Genomic DNA, 22,811 nt, shown 5'->3' on the forward strand with positions numbered 1-22,811 from the left:
GTCCTCCACCAGGAGGCCTGGGGCACCGTGTGTGACGACCTTTGGGATCTCAACGAAGCTGAGGTTGTGTGCCGACAGCTGGGGTGTGGATGGGCTGTGTCCGCCCTTGGGAAGGCCCACTTTGGCCCCGGCTCTGGAGACATCTTCCTGGACAATGTACAGTGCTCTGGGATGGAGCGCTCCCTGGGTCAGTGCGCCCACTTGGGCTGGTCGGAGCACAACTGTGGCCACCACGAGGATGCCGGTGTCATCTGCTCAGGTAGCCTCTGCCGTCTAGGGCAATAATTTCTAATGTTGTTCTCGAAGACATTTTGAAACTACGCATCCCAGATGGAATTTTCATCCATCCACCCATTCACTCATTCTTGCATGAAATAATCCTTGAGCGTCTGCTCTGCACCAAGCCCTGGGCTCACACACACACTTCAGCAGCACCTGGAAGTCTAGAATGTTCATGTACCCCAGCACCACCCAGGGCATTACAATGCAGAGTCCAGGGCCCCGCCCCCAGAGATCACAATGAACTAGTTTGGGAAAGGGGGCTGGAATCTGCATTTTCTCAAGTCATCCACGTGATTCAGCATAAGAGGGGCCATGAGTAATCCAGCCCTGCCTGCCATGGGGCAGAGGTGACTCAGTTGCTGTGTCCCACCTCCCTCGGTCAGGGATCTTGCCAGAGGAGGGCTGAGTCCTGTGCCCAGATAGTCCTGTGTCTCCCCTTCAGTCCCCATCTGTACCCTCTCCCCTCTATCTCCCACCCACCTCCTCCATGCTTTGGATTCACTGAAGTAAGCAACCTATTACCTTTCTTTATACATTCAGGTGCGGAAGAACTGCCTCCTCCCACCCCTCCAGGTATGTCCGTATCTTTTTCTAGTCTATACAACTTTCTAATAATATTAATAATATCCAATTTACTTATAAATGCTAAGAACCAGGCACTGTTCTGAGTCCGTCATATGTATAACTTGTTTCATCCTCCCGGTAACCCCTTGAGGCAAGTACTTTTCCAGGTAGGTAAACTGAAACATAGAAAGTTAGCAACGTACCCAAGGCTACCCACATCGTCAGTGTTCTTGGCCACCAGTCTCGTTTACCACATCATTTCACTGGCCCTGGCTACACAAAGACAGGTTAAAATGAGCACAAAGATGGGGAGACATTTTGCTCAGATTATGGCTAATCCTGCAAAAAGGCATTTTATATTATATTTTATAGAAGAGACATTTGAGGCACAGAAAGGTTGAGTAACGTTCCTGAGATCATTCAGCAAGTTAATGGTGGAACTGAGTACTGACACTGGTCAGTCTGACCACAAAGTACACGCTCTTCGAAATCTTACTACTTTTGCCTGTTTTCAAAGATTTTGTAATGTAATGATTGAGTGATATTCATCTGTAATAAAAAGATTAGCAAAAACAGACCAACACATGCAATGTAAATTATGAAATGACACTGGAGATAAATGAAAAGGCATTTTGTTTCATTGCAATAGACATTTCTGAGCACTTGCACAGCAGCAGGGCATGATGCTAGGGTTTCTGTATGAATTAATTTATTTAATCCTTGCAGCTAAGGATTAAGGAGAACCAAAGCCTGCCCAAGATAACTTGATTTGAAAGAAGCAGAGGGGCATCTGGGTGGCTCAGTCCGTTAAGCATCAGACTCTTGGTTTCAGCTCAGGTCATGATCTCATAGTTCATGGGACTGAGCCCTACATCAGGCTCCACACTGACAGTGCAGAGCTTGCTTGGGATTCTCTCTCTTTCTCTCTATCAAAATAAATAAACTTAAATAAAAAGAAAGAAAGAAAGTAGCTGAACTGGACTTTACAGACCCCATATCTTGCCCTTTGAATGAAACTGCCTGCCCCCGCACAGCCTCAGAGACCTTACACAAGTCACGAGGTCAGAAGCATCCTTCTTGGACACTTCCTTGGAGGACACCTTAATGTGTTCTGAGTGTCTCGGGGTGGGGGGCAGACCAGCTTTATGTGTTGGGGTCACAAGTGAGGGGGAAGGGCCATCCAAAGTTAAAAGGCCATTATGGATGGGGTCAAGGGCAGTGGATGTTTAAATGAAGGCCTACCTGTAGTTGTCTCTTTTTCCGTAACTCAGGTAAACTGAAGATTACATAGATGATGGGGAAACGAGGAAGACCATGTTGAGTGACAGGAACCATTCTGGCTATCTGTTGCTACTCCACAGACATAGTGGTTTAACACAATGACTATTCAGTGACACGTCATGTTGTTGTGGGTCAGGAATTCAGGCACTGGGCAGATGGGAGACTCTTCTGCTCCACATAGCACTGAGCAGGGTCATTTGGTGCTGTTCACCTAGAGACTGGTCTGGAGAGTCAAGAGCAGCTGCACTCACATGCTTGGTGCTTGGTGGAGACAGCTGGAAGCGTGGGCTCAGCCAGGGCCCCCTTCCTCCCCAGGCAGTCTTGGGGCCTCTTCACACAGTTTCTGCAGCAGCGTAGTCAGACTTCTTATAAGGTGGCTCAGGGTGCCATGAGCAAGCCACTGTTCCCAGAGATAAATGGAAGCTTCCAGTCTCTTAATGCACAGTGTCACCTCTGCCATATTCTGTTGGGCAAAACAGAGGCCACTAGGGTCAGGTGAGGTAGATCCCACTTTGTGACAGGAGGCACGTCCAAGAATGCATGGCCTTCTTTAATCTGCCACAAGATGGTAGAAATATTCACTCAGCACCGTCAGCCCTTTCTCAGTCTGCACTAAGTACATTGACATTTCAGAGAAAACCCTTTACATTTCACTAGCTTATAGATGAAACTCAGTATTTTTCCCCTGAAAGTCATCATCCTCTCCCTTTTTTTTTTTCCTTCTAGGTCTTTCCACAGCTTCTCAGGATCATATAACAGGTAGTCACTTGTTTTAAATTGAAATGGTAACCCCATGCCAAGACAGCCATCACAGCAGATGCTAGGCAGTGTGCCTAGGATGTGGCACAGACAGGCTGGAACAGCATGGGCGAGGGGCTGCTTGTTCACTACCCACGCCAGTCTTGTCATGGCCCCAGCCATGAGAACACCAGGGGAGTCAGGACCTCAGTCAATGGAGCCTCTCAGTCCTCACCACAGCCTTGCCAAAGGGCATTCATTAATACTGCTAAGGTCTGAAATACTGACTTTTTAACCAAAGGGGCAGGCTGTAAAGGGAGTGGATCTGCCCAGGTCAGAGTAGGTAGGTGGGAGGGTGATGAGAAACTAGAAGGAAATGTGGTCCGCCCATCCAGGGGTACCCAGCCTGCTTTCTGGGTACAGTCCTGCAGGGGGGACCCATGACAGGCACCCACTTACCTGTAGAGGTTTCAGGAAATCCAGTCCCAGGGGGTTTCATGTCTGTCTGACCCAGCCCGGTTGTTCTAACTACAACCAACCAACAGCAGAGTGATGAGATGCTTGGGCACATCCCACCTCCTGCCATCCGTTGCAGGAAAGACCAGGAGTCTTGGGATTCTGGGAGCATTACAAGGGAGTTGGGCACAAACAGAAAGAAGAAAATTAAGCAACGTAGTAATTTAAGGACAAGGTTAACAACGCATGTTGTATTTTCAAATTTCCTCTAAAATAACTTGATGACTCTAAGATTTCTGCTTTCTTGTGTGGCCAGCCGCTTTAAGTGTGTGTGTGCGTGTGTGTGCGTGTGTGTGCATGAGTGTGCACGTGCGCACGTGTATGTATGCATGTGTACTGATTTATATTAATATGACAACTAATATGGAAGAATTAGAGTTCATTTGTGTAACTCTTATAAATCTAAAAACCTGTACGTTTCAGTCTCAGGAGCTACTAAGTTAAAGGAAACACAATCTACCCAGAAAAAGTAGTGAAGTGGTTGGCAGGGGGTGCCCATCATAGCGTCCTTCAACAGTCCACAATGTCCCTTTTTCTCCAACTCATCAGACCCCAAAGTTGTTCTGGAGCCTCCAGTTTCCCAAACCTTCCCCAACTAACACCTTACCCAGACCTGACAGCCTCTGTCCCTGTGTCCCTCATTCCCAACCCCCCCATGTACATCCACTCTGCCTCTCTCCCCGCAAGCAAGAATCCTTCTGCCATAGAAGAGGAAGGAGATAGTGAACAGACCTGAAAAATACAATATTTTCTTCATCAGATGGTAAGGGGAGGGGAAAAGGCAGGGAACTCCCATATATTAATACTTTTCCCCTTTAGAATGAGATTGAATGGACTCTCCTTCCCCGGTGACATTTAGGCTAAAGATCTGTTCAGACAGCCTGGGCGTGTCCACCCAGGTGGACTGCTGCCTGACTCAACCAGACCACTGGGTGTGGGTGGGTCATTACTGGGGTCACACAAATGGGCACACGCTGACATCCTCTTTCCTGTTGCTTCAGGAGGAACTAGCTCTTGTGGAGGGGTCATGTCTAGTGTCTCTGGCTCATTTTCCAGTCCGCTGTATCCAGAAAGCTACCCAACAGACATCCAGTGTGTTTGGGAGATTCACGTGGATAAAAAATTCCGCATAGAACTCATGATTCCAACTCTGAAGTAAGAAAGCAAACTTTTAAGAGAAGATTCTCTCTAAATACGAATATTGGTTTGTGACATCAGAATAAAGATATTTCATTTAGGCTGAAACGTTTGGTGGGGGTGGGGGGGGGGCAGAAGAATGCAAAATTCTTCCCAATTTAAGGGTCAAGTTAATTTTGTGATAAAAACTAGAGTCACTTCTAGTTTAAAAAATTCAATAAGTGATTTATTTACATATTTAACTCAACCTTATTATGATAGTTCTTCTTTTGATTTTGTTTTCTAAAGGTGCCACCCAATTCCTCCTTATCAGCTTTGCCTTTGTTCTACCATGGGTACCAATACCTATCTTCTTAGACTTCCTTTTTCCTTTATCTAAATTTTCAGCAAACAGTAAGAGGCTTTCCATACACACACTTGACCCACCTGCTCTAGCCCCAGACCCGGCATCTTCTCAATGTTGCCACCAAGTGAAAGGAGGCAGTGAAGGCATGGCCTCATCTCTGACACGTAGGGAATATATTTCTCTGATTCACTTTTTTATCTCCATTTTTTATCTCCATGGCATGAAATAATAGCCGACATTTTTTTAGCATTGGCTGTGTGTCCAGGCTCTATACAATGTACTTGGTATGCTTTGTCATATTCCAGCATCACTGCAGCCCTAAGATATATACCCTTCTCCTCTCCATTAGAGATGAGGAACCTGAGGCTCAGAGAGGTTAACTAACTTGCCTGAGGCTAACTGGCAAGGTCTGTCTGATGTCAAGGCTCCAGCTTTTCTCCGACACGTGGTTCTATGGGCAGAGTCTGTGCAAAGACCTTCTTTTTTTTTTTTTTTAACGTTTATTTATTTTTGAGACAGAGAGAGACAGAGCATGAACGGGGGAGGGGCAGAGAGAGAAGGAGACACAGAATCGGAAGCAGGCTCCAGGCTCTGAGCCATCAGCCCAGAGCCCGACGCGGGGCTCGAACTCACGGACCGCGAGATCGTGACCTGAGCTGAAGTCGGACGTTTAACCAACTGAACCACCCAGGCGCCCCAAAGACCTTCTTGTAGTATGTGACAGACATCATGCTGAGAACCCAGCAACACTAGGAGATGCTATGAAAATCCACCTGTAGCACACACTGCTCAGCCCATGGAGTCAGGCATGCCCTATGCCAAAGAATGTTCTAGAAACATGTTTTCTTTGTTGACTGAAACTCTAAGGACACAGAGAGCAGTCAACGAAGTGAGAACCTTGAACCCACACCTCCAAAGTCTATCCTGTTATAGGTCATCTGTGCCTTCAAAATCACACAGTTCCTTCAAAATCCCCAGCCTCACACACATCCCTTGTGAGACATTGCCAAAGTGCAGATACTCTCTATATGCTGACCTATTTTCAAATTAACTTTTCTCGGAGCCCCTGGGTAGCTGAGTTGGTTAAGCATCCGACTTCGGCTCAGGTCATGATCTCACTTTTTGTGAGTTCAAGCCCTGGGTCGAGCTCTGTGCTGACAGCTCGGAGCCTGGAGCCTGCTTCAGATTCTGTATCTTCCTCTCTCTCTCCCCTCCCCACCTCTCAAAAATAAATAAACATTAAAAAAATAAAATTAAATAAAATTAACTTTTTTCTCCCCAAGATTTGGGGTATGAAAAATGTCATGATATATGGAGGTAGGAAAATCTGGCTGTAATGTTTACATGCTGATCATCAGGGTGATTGGCCTGGTAAGAATTTATTTGTAGTGCACACTAGTCTTTCTAATGTTTCATGTAGACGGTGACTGGTGATTACTAAGTTGTAGCCATAAGCCTCCCACAATCTTCAGACAAAATAAGACTTCTGTAGTAAGGCATCTGTAGAAGTTAACTGATATTTTATATATCAATATGCAGGTTAAAGTAAATCCAAATATTTAATCCCATGATTGCCATACTTTTTAAGCTTTTAGATCTAGGAAGTTTTAATCTGCCACTAACCCTCCACTTCGATCCCCCCAGCCTAGAGGATATCCTTGGATGCCCTTACGACTCCATTGAAGTCTTCGATGGCCCCCGGATCGCCTCACTGTCCATGGGGAAGTTCTGTGCCTCAGTAGCTCTGATATTTTTCTCCTCCTCAGACATCATGACAGTGGTCTTCCGAAGTGATTCTATGATCACCAACACTGGCTTTTATGCTATGTTCAACGTGATTCCACAAGGCGAAAGAGAGTCAGGTAGCAAGCTTCAAGTAGGCTTTTGGTCTTTAAAAGACAGAACAGTTTTCTAACTTTGAGGGCTCCTGCTATTAGAAAAGGGCTGGAAATTAAGTTTTTAAAATACCCCACAATTGGTCCCATAAGCCCTACTGTGTGCCTGATAGATTTTTCCCACTAAGAGGGTCACATGGACAATTGAACTAAGGCAGTGAGGTGCAGTTGAAATGACAAGATGATTTGGGGGTGGTGGTAATGCCTGGGAAGACAGAGTCTGGGTGGGGAGGGCAGAAGAGACAGCTAGGGTGAGGGGGTTGCCCCTGTGGAGAGAATGGGAATGGACAGCCTTGCTGAGAAAGTCACATGTGATGGATGACAATAAGGGGGCATTCCAGGCAGAGAGAATAGCAAATATAGAGGCTCTTGGGGACATGCTGGAGAGACAGGGGAAAAGGTCAGTGTGGCACAGCTTGTGCGCTCAGAAAGGGAAGGCTCTCCCTGGGATGTCTCCAGGAGACAGCAGGCAATTCGAGCTGGCCACTGCCTGTTGGCCCAGAAATAGCCGTTCCTATTGGGCTTTAGGAAGTCATAGACACCCTGGTGGCCCAGGTGCCTTCAGGGGATAAATCTACCCTCCTCCAAGTCATGTCCAAAAATGCAACGGGGGACCCATTTCCCCAGGATCCCAGTACTGTGTCAGAGAACCACACAGTGAGAGCTGCAGAAGCCATGGGCTGGGTGTTGAGCACTGACTGTGCTTTATACTCCCATTCCCACCCACTCATCACTGAGCCCTCTGAGATACATGCTGCTGGAGCTCCCATTTCACAGATGAGAAAACTGAGGCCCAGGCAGACGAAGGAACTTGTCAAAGGTTACACAACTAGAGAGCAGTAGAGCTGGATTCAAACCCTTCTCTGTCTCACCCTGAAGCCCGCAAGCCCCGCCTATTACAGAATTAAGACAGCCTTACGCTTTGCTCTTGAATTCATGTGCCTTAGCCATGAACATGGGAGCTAGAAATCCTTCCTACTTAAAACTTCCCAAACTCAAAAATAAAACCCTGCTCTGTTTAGAAGATGGACCAGAGCTGCGGCTGGTGGGCGGCTCAGGACGGTGCTCAGGACGGTTGGAGGTCCTCCACCAGGGGGCCTGGGGCACCGTATGTGATGACCTCTGGGACCTCAATGAAGCCAAGGTCGTGTGCCGACAGCTGGGGTGTGGACGGGCCATTGCAGCCCCTGGAAAGGCTCACTTCGGCCCGGGCTCTGGAAACATCCTCCTGGATAACATTCAGTGTTCGGGAAGCGAGAACCACCTCGGCCAGTGCCTCAGCTCCGGGTGGTCAGACCACAATTGTGGCCACCATGAAGACGCCGGTGTCGTCTGCTCAGGTAGGCTGTCCCCCCGTGGCAGTTTCTTTCTGAACTTTCAGCCAGCAACATCTTAGTGATGGATGGCGGTTGTGCACAAAGCAGGGCTAGGGAAGCGGAGGGCGGTGGCCCCGCAGATGAGTGTCCCTTTAGCCAGGTTGACAAAGATTGCTGACAGCCTGACTCCATTCTAAAGACACGTGTGCCAGGCCCACATACCTGTCAAGTCCTGTTCTCTGCAACCTCTCCCAAGCCTGAACTGCTTTTCCAGGATCCAACATGCCCGTGTTGCTTGGGTAACACGAAGCTTACCTTCTTGAGATCTGAACCACCACCTGCCTTCATAAAATGTAACTCAGATTTCCTACAGCTACCTACTTTTTTTAATTCATGCAGATGCTGGGGACTGGGCTCCAGATGTGATCCCTGCATCCCCAGGTAGGTCCAACACCGTGAACTTCCAATATCTCTGCAAAGTGAGTAAGAAATCTAATCTCTGTCCTAACCTAGACACTGCTGGACTGTGACCTAGACACTGACTAACTACCGAGGGAGCTTTTAAATTCCTGATGCCCAGGCTGCACCAAGACCAGTCATATCAGAATCTCTGGGGTCACACCAAGTCATCAGTAATATTTAAAGTTTCCCATGTGATCCCAACATGCAGCAAGTTGAGAACCAGCGGCTTAGACAATAAGCTAAGAGCCTCATTCCCCAAATGAAATGGCATCCCCAACTCCTCTCTGGACAGCAGAGCAAGGAAGGGTGGGGGGAAGGGGAGAGGTTCTATCACCATGGCTGGGAAGAGGGTCAAGATGGAGAGGAAAGAAGGTAGAAAGTTTTGCCTCCCAGGGACATGTGTTAAAAAACGAAAGCCTGCAAGAAAACACCGATGCATCAATGGCTCGCTCTCCCAGTGGGTCAAGAACAAGCTGAGTGTGAGAAGTGAAGCCATTTGGGGCTATTCTGAGGGCCTTCTGGCTTCACAGACATGGCAGGAACAGAGAAAGGGTATACCTTGTTCTGGTAACCTACCCAGAGTCGATGTGTGGCAGTGATGTCCAAACTCAAGACTCCAGCGGGATCTAAGCACACGTGGTCCTGCCTCCTACAGCGGCCTACCTCTCCAGGACAGGCTCTAGCTGCCCACTTCCCTTCCTGCTGGCACCGTGGTCCCCACCCAGCCTCCTCCCCAGCCCTGCTCTGTGACAACTTCCACACTCTGCCCCCACTACGGGTTTGGATATGGGGCAGGTCAAGGTCAGGGTGCACCCTGTAGTGTTCGGGGGGTGGGCAAGGTGGCTGGCAGCCTGTCCCTACTCTGGGCTGGCATCACCATGGGACATTTGGAGGGACACTTGGTGGGGGCCTCTTACCCACTCCAGTCCAGGCCCCCAGGGCATCCCAGGTGGGCGTCACCATCCCCTGTAGAAATGAACCTGTGGGAAGGGGCGATTGACTTCCCCACCTCCAGCTGAGGCCCCACATTTTCATTTTGCACTGGGACCCACTAATCGTGCCGCAGCCCGGGAGGGGAGGCAGAGCCTACAGAGCCATTCCTCAGGGACTGACAAGCAGCTACCTCTGCTTGGCGCCCTCTGGTTTTTCCTTTTCTATCCCAGCAAGGAATCTCCTCTAGCCCCAGGCCAGGGAGGAGAACACGGTTTTTGGTTCATCAGACAGCTCTGCGCCACGTCCACTTGCGGTCTAGGGTATCAAACCTCAGAAGCCTTTTCTCTTTTTTCTCTCTGCTATAGTATTCCTTTTCTGAGTCAGAGAGGCATAGCTGACTGAATAAGAGAATGGGTCATGGAATAAAAGAAATTATAGGGGGAAATGAAATCCTTTATGTCTAAATGGTATACACCTTGTAAGCTAACCACTTCTCGATAAAGCATTATATATTCTTCTGGACACACACACACACACACAGAATAAGGCTTTTGCCGTTTAACTCTCTAAGGGAAACGCTGCATGTCAAACATTTTAACAAAAGGGAATTGCTTCTGAGACAACTTTAGGTCATCAAAAAAATGCATTCTGCTGATGTCCAGCACCCTTCCTGGAGAAGGACTGAGAAGGCAGGCAGTGGGTAGTGCCGCTGTCCTCACTGCTCTACACCTGGAGGCAGAGCTGCCCAAGGAGGACAATGGGCATAAAGGAATTCTTAAATGCATCTGACCCATTTGCTTCAAACTCTGTGCCCGCCAACCCCTAGTGTAGGACTCCAGCAAGTACCAGCTTCCCAATGGACAGGCTTTCAAAATCTGCCTTTGGCCCACCAGGCACTGGCGATTAAGGATGCATCTAGAGGGGCGCCTGGGTGGCTCAGTCGGTTAAGCATCTGACTCTTGATTTCGACTGAGGTCATGATCTCACATTTTGTGAGTTTGAGCCCCGTGCCGGGCTCTGTGCTGACAGCACGAAGCCTGCTTGGGATTCTCTCTCTCTCTCTCTCTCTCTCTCTCTCTCTCTCTTTCTCTCTCTGCTCCTCCCCTATTCATGCTTTCTCTCTCTCAAAAATAAACATTTTTTAAAAGGACACATCAGAATGTAGAAATATAGGCCCCCTGGAAATCAAAGCCAAAAGGACACAGGAAAGGAGGAAGCTCTCCCATTGAGGGTCATCTATTTCAACGTAATTCTTGTCCGACCTGCCCTCCCCTGCCCGGGGCTCTCAGCCATCTGGTTTTTGTCCCTGTGCCTTTCTGCACACTGTGCAGTGACATGCTCAGAAGCCCAGTGATGTTTCTGTGGGTGATGCATGACTGATCAATCTCAGGACAGCCCTGGGGTTGGTGGGCCCTAACACAGAAGAGAAAATAAGTCATGTAGCTGTGTGCTATCTGTGATTTCCTGGCAATTCACCGAAAGAAGGGGAGAGACCACATCCCGCGTTAGGAGAGAAAAGAGAAATGAGCATGCGTGCCCACACCATGCTTCAAGACTCAAGCAGAGTTACAGGTTCACTCATTCGTACGTAAATATATGATGTTTTTGTGATGCCTCTTTCCTGATTTTCTTTGGTTTTGGTTTTTGCAGCTCCCATCCCTCAAGTGCCTACACCACGAGGTAACTCTCTTTTCATTGAAAGTATAACCTGTAAAGGATAGAATCACGTTGATAACCTGTAAAAGCAGAATGGATGTCTGTCTGTTCTGGCTACCTGAGGGGAAGGAATTGGTGGGATGGAGCCCTCACAAGTGCATGGATTGTCTACATCTGAGTTGAGCTGGTTTGCATGGCAGGAAGCTGGGCAGAGCATTAATGAAATTATTGGCTGGACACCCCACGCCTGCCACATACATGTCCCACGCCATTTCCAGTCTCACCTACAGTCTTAGGGTCCTGCTCTGGTACAAGTCACTAGTCTTTCTAGTCACAAGTCTTTCCTTTCCCCTCATTCCCTCTCAGGGGTGCACACACTGCAGCCAAGCCACAACTATGCTACCACCATGATCCCTTCCCATTTTGTGACTCACTGTTGAGTTTGATGGAATCCTGGATTCTACTCCTGGGAAATGCCAGGTGCATGCTGGAAGAAGCCAACCAGTTGTCTCTTGTCTGCCCACAGGAGGAAGTAACTCTTGTGGAGGAGTCATTTCTGGTCTCTCGGGCTCCTTCTCCAGTCCTTGGTATCCAACAAACTACCCCACCGACGTGGAGTGTATCTGGGTGATACACGTGGCTGAGAAGTTCCACATAGAACTGGTGATCCCAAGCCTGAAGTAAGCAGCTTTGCCTTTTTCTACACCAAAGGCCAGATTAGCTTTGAATCCATGCTTTCCTTAAGTAGGTGGACTTTATGCATATCTAGTCAACTCAGCTCAGTTTTGATATAACAAAAATGTCAAAAATCAGATAATAAACAACAGAAATGTGTTTGTTACAGTCTGGAGATTGGAAAGTCCAAGATCAGCATTCAGTGCCTGGCGGGGCCCCGCTTCCTGGTTCACAGCTGGTTATAGTTTCACAGTCGCTTCACCTGGTAAAAGAGACAAGGGAGCTTTCTCAGGACTCTTTGTAAGGGCACTGATCTTACATTGCGAAGGCTCTGCCTTCATGACCTAATCACTTCCCAAAGGCCCCACCTCCTAATACCATCCTGCTGGGGGCTAGGTTTCAACATATGAATTTTGAGGGGACACAAACATTCAGCCTGAAGCACCGTGTGACACATCCTTTCACATTTTAGGTGAAAATAGGTCTGGTCATCTGAGCTTAGGAGTCTTATAATCATTGAGCTCAGCTCCCTATGCACTGGAGAACGCCCCAAACACCCACGAGCATTCCTGACACCAGACCACCAAGGCAGCGTCATCTGGGGTGGCCCACACACGAAGACCTCATGAACCCTCCACTCTGAGCCAGCTCCACTGGGGACACTGCTTCTTCCTTGGGCTGAGCCCAAGTTTGTTCTTCTTCATTCCCATTTTCTGAACTTCATTCTTGCCTCTAAGGCTACACAAAACATGTCTGCTTCCTCTTCTTCAGGAATGTCTGTCGTGACCCTGCTAAGAGTTTTCTTTTGCAGATTAAATAGACTCCATTCATGCATTCTTCTTAGGCCCATTGTACTTCCTGCTTCTTTCTCTGACCATCATCCATTTTTAAAGGAATTTCTCTAATTTTAATGCATATTTATATGCATGTATATATACATACATATTCACATATACATGAGTGACTTTTTAATGCAAATATTGCTTTTCCTGATATTGTTTAACCTGGTTTCAGCTTTCTACACTGGGTCCCAACTGGGTCCTTCTCTCTTCCTGACTTTGTCACAGTCTCTGCCAGACCTCTGCCACTGCTTTCCATCTGTGTTCGTTGGCCTCAGCAGTCAAGGAGCTGAATGGCTAAATGCTGCCTTCAAATGGGAAATGGGTCAGCAGTGGAGTGAGGGATGCATTCGATTAGCTTTACCTGATGGCCAAAATTCCTTTCAAATGGGGGAGAACATAAACCAATATCAGGGAGCATTGTATATGGTGAACAAAATATACTTATCATTCATTCATTCGTTCATTCATTCACTGCACACACATTTACTCACTTAAAGCAGTGTGAGAAGATTTGGTATGCTATATTCAAATCTATGGAATCCATAGTTCTATTCTTTGGGGGCACAGAGTATCATTTTACCACTTCTGGAAAATGGTTATTCCAAACAGCTGCAGTGGCCCACTCACCCTGCAGTCTCAAAGCTGCTGTCCCAACATAAATTTCCTGCTCTAACTTCAGAGGATACAAATCAAGTTGTTGCTTAAAGTGTTACCTAGAGCCAAAGCGTAGGCACTGACTTTCAGGGTTTGATGTTTTTAAGACTAGATTTCTCGATATCTGTTTTTTGTGTCTAAGGACATGAAGTTAGTTAGTTTGCTCCAATGAGGCTCCACTAGAAATGGTAGACCCCACAGGACATTCGTCTCGGCCTGGAGGTATCTTCTATTGTCTCAGTTGCGGGCGTGGGGTACCACTGTCACATAGTGCTTGGAGGCCAGGGATGAGGCTGAGTGTCCTACTATTCACAAGACAGCCCCCCACAGCAAGAACTTCTCCAGCCCCAAATGTCGATGGTACTAAGACTGAGAGCCCCTGATTGCAGCTTGCTTTAGTTTTTTTTTTTTTTTCTATTTCAGCTCCTATGGAAACCCGCTTCACACTCGATTTACAAAAATTATATCCATATTTAAAATGTGCCATTTCATTCTTGCTAAGTGAAGTGTGTCTTGTTTTCCACTGAAATGGTTTCTCAGATTATGGTTTCATCTGTTACTGTCACCCTATTGTCACCTTACACACAAATGTTATCATTTTTTTCTTATCTTAAAGATAAGAGGCACTTGGCTCTTACTCCTCTGGAACAGGTGTGCTCGAAATAAACAGGCTTTCAAATTTGGGAGTCTGCGTACACTGGGAGGTATCCATTGTGCGTGTATTGTGCAACAGGCACTTACAACACATGCCTTAGGGGCCACTTACAGCTGTTGGAATGCCAACGTGCATACCTCCCGTGTTTATCATGTTAGATTAATGTTGATATTCTTTAAGGAATATTTGTTGAGCCTGCTTTCATGCAGGCTCTGGTCTAGGCACAGACTTCTAGTGGCAAACAAGAGAGACAAGATCTCTGTCCTCATGAAGTTCATATTCTAGATGGGGAGGCAAATAGTACTCAAATAAACCAGTAGCTCAAGGACAATTCCCATCAGTGATAAATTGATAAATGCTATGAAGAAAAATATATATACCTAGATGGTAATAGGATAGAGAAGGGGTGGCTGGGCAGATGGGGTTTGGTGGGATGGTCAGGGACAACTTCTCTGATCATCCAGGTTGGAACCAGGCAGTTTGGGGCATGGAAGGAGAGAGTCCTACTCAGCAGGCCCTGGGGGCTTATTGACAGCAGGTCAACACCTGTCCCTGCTCCAGATCCCACTGAGTGTTCTACTCAATGAGACACTAGTGGACACTTGCCCACACCCCCAGGGAATGTCAGAGTTTGAATAGAGTCAGGGGACATTCAGGAGGCACTGGAGGTAGAGAGGAAGCTGATGGGAAAGATCAAAAGCCAAGATACCAGATGGGGGCCGCTGAAACAGAGCATGTGAGACACAGCGCAAGGATGACTGATCTGGGCTGGTGCCCACAGGGAAGGACAGAAGGGCAAATTCAAGCCATATTGAAGGGGTCAAGTCCACCAGCGGGATGTGTGGTTGAAAGGAGGCAGCAGTGATGATTGCAGTTTCTGGCTGGATACAGTACAAATGACGCTTTCATTTAAGACTTTTCTGCAGATTTCCTTGAGGAGATTTGCTGTGCCTTTACCTCCTCAGATTAGAAGACATCTACGGGTGCCCTTATGACTTTATTGAAGTGTTCGATGGACGGCAAGTTGCCTCACTCTCCATGGGCAGATTTTGTGCTGGGGCAGAGCTCACCTTCCTCTCCTCTTCAAACATCATGACTGTGGTGTTCAGAAGTGATGCCATGATCACCAACACAGGGTTTTATGCTCTGTACAATGCCATTCAACAAGATGAAAGGGAGAGTGGTAGGTATCCTAATATTCACCCTGGATGGAAGCTAGATCTAATTTGTGTCCTTTCCCTTTAAGAGAGGAGATGCTTTCTAAATCTGACCTGCAGAGTCCACCATCATTAATGCCATCCTGAGTGACGTCCACTCTAACAGTCCCCAGCCAATCCCTCACCCTGCTCTGCCACTCACTGTCCTTTTCCACCACCAAAACATCCTGGCTACAGAAACAGGTGGCTGAATCTCATATCTTGCATTGACTGTGTGTGTAGATGAAGGACGCAAATGAAGATCTTTCTTTTCCAAAGGAGGGGAGGATGCAGTAGGGCTGATCCTTCTGGAACAAAGCTACCTCAAACTACAACTACCAGTCCACCTGATTCCAGGTGAATTCAATACAAAACCACCCAGAGCACTTATACAGACCTCTTAGGATGTGGGGAACATTCCCGAGCTCTCAGCGGATTATGCTCAGGGTGACCACGTAACTTATCCTCCAGTCAGGATACTTTTGAGAGTTTAAAAGGGACTCTAAACTAATTAACAGGCATTACTTGCTCTATGACAGTTATAAACCAGGACTATTCCAGGCAAAGCAGGACATAAGGCCACCCTACCTAGAGTCTCATAGCCTAATACAGAAAAATGAGCCCAGGTGCTGGGCATTCCTTCTCTAACTGAAGAAGGTCCTAGAGTTTTGGAGACAGCACCACAGCTCAGAAGCCTCTGTCTTCCTGTCCCCCAGGTGCATCCCTGAGACTGGTGAATGGCAGTCACAGGTGTGAGGGCCGGGTGGAGGTCTTCTACAATGGCACCTGGGGCACAGTGTGTGATGACAGCTGGGACATAACAGACGCCAGGGTGGTGTGCCAACAGCTTGGCTGTGGTGAGGCCTTGTCAGCCCCAGCTCAGAGCTACTTTGATGGAGGCACTGGCCACATCATGCTGGATGATATGCAGTGCATGGGGAATGAAGCCAGGCTGTGGCAATGCACACACAATGGATGGTTCTCCCACAACTGCGGGCACCATGAGGATGCCAGCGCCATCTGCTCAGGTGAGCCCCCAGGACACAGCCACCCTCAGAGACAGTCTTGCCCACCTGCAGCTTCTGGGAAGGGAGAAATCAATGCCAGCAATTACTCAGAAAGGAAGCCATGGCTTCAAGCCATCTTTTTAAAGTCAATTTGTTTAAGATTTAGTGTCCTTTCTCTTAAATTATTGTGTCTGTAAACTGTTCAAGTTTCCCCCTTAAAAGTTGTGATAATTAGATAGAGGATTTGTGTCATCAGACATCCCAGTCCTGGCTAAGCATGCCACGGTGTTGGTGAGTCCACTGCCCCCTGACTAGGACTAGCAGCTGCTGTCCAGAGTGCTGAACATGTGCCAGGCTCAGTGCTGAATCCAGCTCATTCATATGCTCACTTCATGTTCACAATCTCTAATAAGAGAGATGATTGCATTCTCATTTTATTGATAAGGTAACAACGGCATTGTCTCGATGACATGCAGGCCCATACTCTGTTAAGTATTTCCCCCAAGGTACTGTACGAAAGACTGAGCTGACTCTGTTACTAATGCTCCTCCAGCCCTATAACTGACCAAAAGGAAATACATACCATCTATTTTAATTGCTTTCAATTTTCATACTTACAGCAATTAGATGAACCATCATGAAATTGAAAAGCAGAGTCTTCTCCCTCATCCAGTGGGCCCTGACGTAGGCTGCCAATCTTTAAACAACGTCGATGGGTTTTTATACACACTCTCAACTGCCCAGAAAGAATGTGTTTGATCCTTAAACAAACAAACAAACAAAAATAGTACCTGATTTTCTTTTATCAATTACATGACTATCCTACTTATTCTCTCTTTGGTCTTTGAGTAGGTGTTGATGGCAGTCCAAAAGTGGGACCAACAGGTATCGTTCTTCCATACATTTCAACTGCTCACCAGGCCCCTGAAACATGTGGTCCTGGCCACTCTTTAATCCTGTAATCGGGGCACAGTCGACAGCATAGGCCTTCTGTTGCTAATGAACAAGAGCGATGCATCCCGTTAGTGTTGACAAAATGGCAGGGCTGGGGCCTGCAGAGGGTGGGGAGAGGGCTGGGGGTAGAGTTCAGGTTCACCAGAAGTGTAGTATCTGGGCCCCAAGGATGCCCTGAGTTGGCACCTGCAGTGAGAGAGAGCTAGCTGCTTGCAGGGATGATCATGCCATAGATGCTGTGGGAACCAAGGAAATGGGAAGCCCAGGTGAGCACCCAGCGAGTTGTATCAAACGACACCTATCCACACACTTAGTGTGCAGATGTCCCAACTCTTGGGTTGAACAGTCATCTCTGTCCAGTGGGGCACAGAGAAGTCACAGCTTGGAATGTCAATATTTTTTACTATTTTAGAGGCATATTTTGGATAAAAGTCCTTGCTCACAGCATCATTTTTTCTCTGTATATCTTCACAGACTCGACTGGTGACAGTCCTGCTACAGGTATGTCAGCTTTACGTAAACCCTTCACGTGGCTTTTTTTTCTCAATATATGAAGTTTATTGTCAAATTGGTTTCCATACAACACCCAGTGCTCATCCCAAAAGGTGCCCTCCTCAATACCCATCACCCACCCTCCCCTCCCTCCCACCCCCCATCAACCCTCAGTTTGTTCTCAGTTTTTAAGAGTCTCTTATGTTTTGGCTCTCTTCCACTCTAACCTCTTTTTTTTTTCCTTCCCCTCCCCCATGGGTTTCTGTTAAGTTTCTCAGGATCCACATAAGAGTGAAACCATATGGTATCTGTCTTTCTATGTATGGCTTATTTCACTTAGCATCACACTCTCTAGTTCCATCCACGTTGCTACAAAGGGCCATATTTCATTCTTTCTCATTGCCACGTAGTACTCCATTGTGTGTATAAACCACAATTTTATTTATCCATTCATCAGTTGATGGACATTTAGGCTTTTTCCATAATTTGGCTATTGTCCTTCACATGGTTTTATACTTGCCTTCTTTTCTTTTTTGTTTTTTATTTTAGACAGAGAGACAGAGAGATCATGAGTGGTGGAGAGGGGCAGAAGGACAGAGAGAGAGAATCCTAAGCAGGCTCCACACTAAGGGTGGCTTGATCCCACAACCCTGGAATCATGACCTGAACCAAAATTAAATTAAGAGTCGGACACTCAACTGACTGAGCCACCAGATGCCGTTTGCCTTATTTTCTTTGTTTTGTTTTTGGTTTTTGGTTTTTGGTTTTTTTGAGAAAGAGAGTGCACATGAGCAGGGGAGGAGCAGAGAGAGATGGAGAAAGAGAGAATCCCAAGCAGGCTCTGTGCTATCATCAGTGCAGAGTCCAATGCAGGGCTTGAACGCATGAAACGTGAGATAATGACATGAACTGAAATCAAGAATCGAATGCTCAACCAACTGAGCCACCCAGGCACCTTGTGCCTTATTTTCAATGTTAGCACTTCCAACAGTGGATAAATGCTCTCTTCCTTTTACATATGAGAAGCCCCAGCACAGGGGGTCTTTAATTTAAATTCCACACCAAATCTAGTATTTCAGCCATGAAGTGGGTGTTCTGTGTGTTGTTGGTGCTGATTCCATCTAGGATTTGTGTATCACATGAGGGATCTTCTAATATGAGCAGTTTTATGACTGGATGGTGATACGTACTGGGGCTTACATTGTCCTTGCATCTTTTCATTGAAACACATGCTCAGACCCATCTGTGCATATGGGTCCAGAAAGCCCTGTCAACCATACGTCACTGTCATTTGTCCTCACGAAGCCCTGTAATCTTGCGGGACATGTATAATGGTCTCATCTGACAAACAACAGCATTGGAAACTCAGAGGAGTTCCCAAAGCCAGCTTTTGCAGTTATTGGCCAAAGCAGCCCTGGAACAGGTGCCCCTCGCTCCTGCTGCCTGTGCCCTCTGACCCCTCTGAAAACACCAGCACAGCTCAGTGCCTCCTTCTGATGGGGTGTCTTTACCGCATCTTGCAGATGAAACCTTCCACTGTGGCGGTTTGCTCACAAATAATTCGGGCTCCTTCTCCAGCCCTTGGTATCCTAAAAAATACCCCACAAATGTGGTGTGTGCCTGGGACATACAAGTGGATGCCAGGGCTCATGTCAAGCTCATGTTTGATGTGGTGAAGTGAGTAAATATCTCCCACTTTTACTCTCCTCTTTGCCCTGTCATAGACACTGTTGTGCTGCCCACTACCCCTAACCCCACCAATAAGCAAACAAACAAACATAAATAAAACCCACCTTCCATAGTTAACTCTCAAAAAGTGAGGAAGGCCTGGGAGGCCTGCTCTGTAATATCAAAACTTTGATCAAAACTTTAAATTTTTTAAGCTTATTTATTTTTGATGGAGAGACAGAGTGTGAATTGGGGAAGGGAAGAGAGAGACGGAGACACAGAGTCTGAAGCAGGCTTCAGGCTCTGAGCTGTCAGTGCAGAGCCTGATACAGGGCCCAAACTCATGGGCCGTGAGATCATGACCTGAGCCGAAGTTGGATGCTTAACCGACTGAGCCACCCAGGCACCCCAAAACTTTAATTTTTTAAATAAATTTATTTATTTATTTTGAGAGAGAGTGAGAGAGAGAGACAAAGAGAGTGAGTGGGGGAGGGGAGAGAGAGAGAGGAGAGAGAGAGAGAGAGAGAGAGAGAGAGAGAGAGAGAGGAGAGAGAGAGAGAATCCCAAGCAGGCTCTGCGCTGTCAGCACAGAGCCTGATGCAGGGCTGAATCTCATGAACTGTGAGATCGTGACTTGAGCCAAAACCAAGATTTGGACACTGAACCGACAAAGCCACCCAAGCACCCCCTTTTAAGGTACAAATATTTTAAGGCAGCAATTCTAGTTCCAGAAAATCAGTCTACTGATAAAGTCTTGTGCATGGAGGATAATCATGGCAGTGTTCTTATAGGAACACTAGATTGGAAACCATCTAATTGGGCATCAGTAGCGGATCAGTTAAACAGGTTTGGGTCCATCACACACATAGGGGGTATTGCTAGGGAACGGTCTACAAGAAAACCTCGAACAACACTCCAGTGGCTGCCTTCTGTGTTTAGACTCTATCTGGAAGGAAACAAAAAGAAACTGTTCATTGTAGCTTCTTCTAAGAAGCAGAATGACATCAGAGGGACTAGTCAGGGATTAGAGAAAAATGTACTTTTCACCACATACCTGTCAATAGCAGTTAAGTTCTATTCTTTGTGCTTGTAATCCATATTCAGGAAATGCAATTCAGTGGAAACTTTACAAATAAAAAGTATTTTATAAACAGGAAGATACATACTGCCTCTAGCAACAGGGTCCTATTTCCCTCCAATCTGTGCAAAAAGACATAGGTTTCAGATACCTCTTCCAGAACCTTCCCTTCCTGAACCAATCTGTGCAGTGCTTGGTGGAGGAAAAGCCTCAACGGATGGAGTCTGAGTGATATCGTATCTTCATAGGATGGAAAACTTCTTTGGATGTCCGTACGACTTCATTGAAATCTTTGATGGCCCACAGAGCGAATCTTTTTCTCTGGGAAGATTCTGTTCGGGTACAACCCCAGTATTCACCTCCTCCTCAAATCGCTTGACGGTGGTTTTCCACAGCGACGCTATTGTCACCAACATGGGCTTTTTTGCATCCTATGAGTCTCTTGTGCAAGACGAGAACAATACCGGTAGGTCCTTTGGTCATTTTGGCCCCTGTGCTGCCTGGTAATGAAGACGAGGGTGGGTGACCGAATCTGACTGGGCACCAGGGACTGGAAAAGGTCCCCATGCTCCTTTGTTTACCCCCAAGATCTGACAGGGGTGGGAGGTGTGGTTGAACACCCAACACCGCATGGAACCACACGTCCACACACACACCTTCCGATATTAGAGCACATAGCACGTGCTGAGGAGGGGTCTTGTCTGACGCTGTCTCCAAGCCCGTTTCGTTCAAAACAGGTGTAGTCCCTTAAAGCTGCATCAAGATGTTGTTCCCCAAGAGCAGCCACAGCTAGTGTCAGCATGCCTGGCGCTGCCCACCTCACACGGGGCTTCTGGGGGCCTCCTTTGGCCTCTGTCAAATAGTCCTGTCTGGGGAAAAAGCTTTGAAACACACCCCTCAAAAACTCACATTGACGTGAGAGTACTCTTTACGGCCCCCTTGAGCCCTTGGTGGCTCCCTCCCCACGTCTGAGAGGAGAGCCCTCAAAAGTGGGTCGACTCACAGGAAATTCCCGGGACCTTCCTTGAGGGCAGGGGCAAAGGGGGAGCACCCAGAGCATGACCCAGGCGTGTCCACGGTCCCCAGATGTGGCCCTCAGGCTGGCCGGAGGCAGCCACCGGTGCGAGGGCCGCGTGGAGCTGCACTACAACGGCACCTGGGGGACCGTGTGTGACGACAGCTGGGACCCGCGTGACGCGCAGGTGGTGTGCAGGCAGCTGGCCTGCGGCAGGGCGGTGTCGGCCCCCGGCAGGGCGCATTTCCACCAAGGTGTGGGCCCCATTGCTCTGGACGACGTGGAGTGCGTGGGGACGGAAGCCAGGCTGTGGCAGTGCCTGCACAGCGGCTGGTTCTCCCACAACTGCGGCCACCACGAGGATGCCGGCGTCATCTGCTCAGGTGGGCTTGATGCTGACACAAGCGGGTGGGCGAAATGACATTCCCAACTGTACTCAGAGCAGAAGGGGGTCCTGATGTCACTGTTTCCCGAGCTTCCGCCACTCAGATGCCCCTGCGTGGCTTCTGCCCACCTCCCACATGCACCACACCTTCCTTAATACTTTTCCTTCATGAGGACTCCTCTTCTTTTACTTAGACGAATTCATTTTACGAGGAATTCCTATATCCCCACCATACACGGACAGCCAGGATCAGCCGCCATAAATAGACAATACATACAAACAGACACAGCGGCAACATAGCAATACGAAAATGTTTACAAATTAAAATAAACAATGAACTATCAGGGCGCCTGGGTGGCTCAGTCGGTTAAGCGTCCGACTCTTGGTTTCAGCTCAGGTCATGATCTCAAGGTTCGTGAGATTGAGCCCTGCGTTGGGCTTTGCGCTGACAGAGCCCTCTCTCTCTCTTTCTCTCTCTCTCTCTCTCTGCCCCTCCCCCCACCTCAAAAAAATAAACAAAGAAACTTAGAAAAAATAAAATACACGATGAACTATCTATTCTGATCAATTCATGCCCATGCATATCTGAAAATGTCCTTAATCAGAATGGAATTCAATGTAGAGTTTTAGATTATAATGTTATATAAATATGCGACTCTTAAAATAGAAGATGCATCACCTCAAATTATCTTGCATCCCACCAGTGATGAATCATACCTCTGGGAAGCATCTCTTTGGTTCATCTCCCTTGTTGCCCAGGTGACACAGAGATGACTCCTAAAGTCACAGAGCTGGGAAGCTGGGAGCTCAGGTCCCAGCCCAGGGCTCTTATTCCTCAGTTTTATCCCAATTGAGTTTCTGCAAATAAATTCAGTACTTGGAGTCAGAAGCCCCAGTCTATCTCTGCATCCTTCTGGATTTGGCTGGGAAGAGGCAAAGTGGCTTACCAGCTAGACCTGGCCGAAATGACGGGAGGATGAAGGAAAAAGCAAGGGTGGCAATACTAGAAGGTTTTGAGAGGTGAAGGGAGAGGTCAAGGGGCAGAATCAGTGTTGAAGCAAAAC

General features: G+C 47.4%; 1 protein-coding gene and 1 long non-coding RNA gene across 2 annotated transcripts; one reads left to right on the top strand and one right to left on the bottom strand.

The window, feature by feature from the left end:
• Positions 1–1,752: 1,752 nt before the first annotated feature.
• Positions 1,753–12,321, bottom strand: LOC123577451. Its single transcript, XR_006701847.1, has 3 exons — positions 11,561–12,321; positions 3,325–3,483; positions 1,753–2,590 (listed from the first exon to the last, which is right to left on the bottom strand). It is a non-coding gene; the product is annotated as an uncharacterized LOC123577451 (long non-coding RNA).
• A 1,121-nt stretch (positions 12,322–13,442) lies between these two features.
• Positions 13,443–21,783, top strand: LOC123577315 (putative DMBT1-like protein). Its single transcript, XM_045439399.1, has 5 exons — positions 13,443–13,447; positions 14,918–15,135; positions 15,865–16,176; positions 20,700–20,813; positions 21,434–21,783. The coding sequence occupies exons 1-5, from the start codon at positions 13,443–13,445 to the stop codon at positions 21,781–21,783; spliced, it is 999 nt and encodes a 332-aa protein (XP_045295355.1).
• The last annotated feature ends 1,028 nt before the right edge of the window (positions 21,784–22,811 follow it).

Source organism: Leopardus geoffroyi, chromosome D2 (assembly GCF_018350155.1).
Source record: "Leopardus geoffroyi isolate Oge1 chromosome D2, O.geoffroyi_Oge1_pat1.0, whole genome shotgun sequence".
NCBI lineage: Eukaryota > Metazoa > Chordata > Mammalia > Carnivora > Felidae > Leopardus > Leopardus geoffroyi.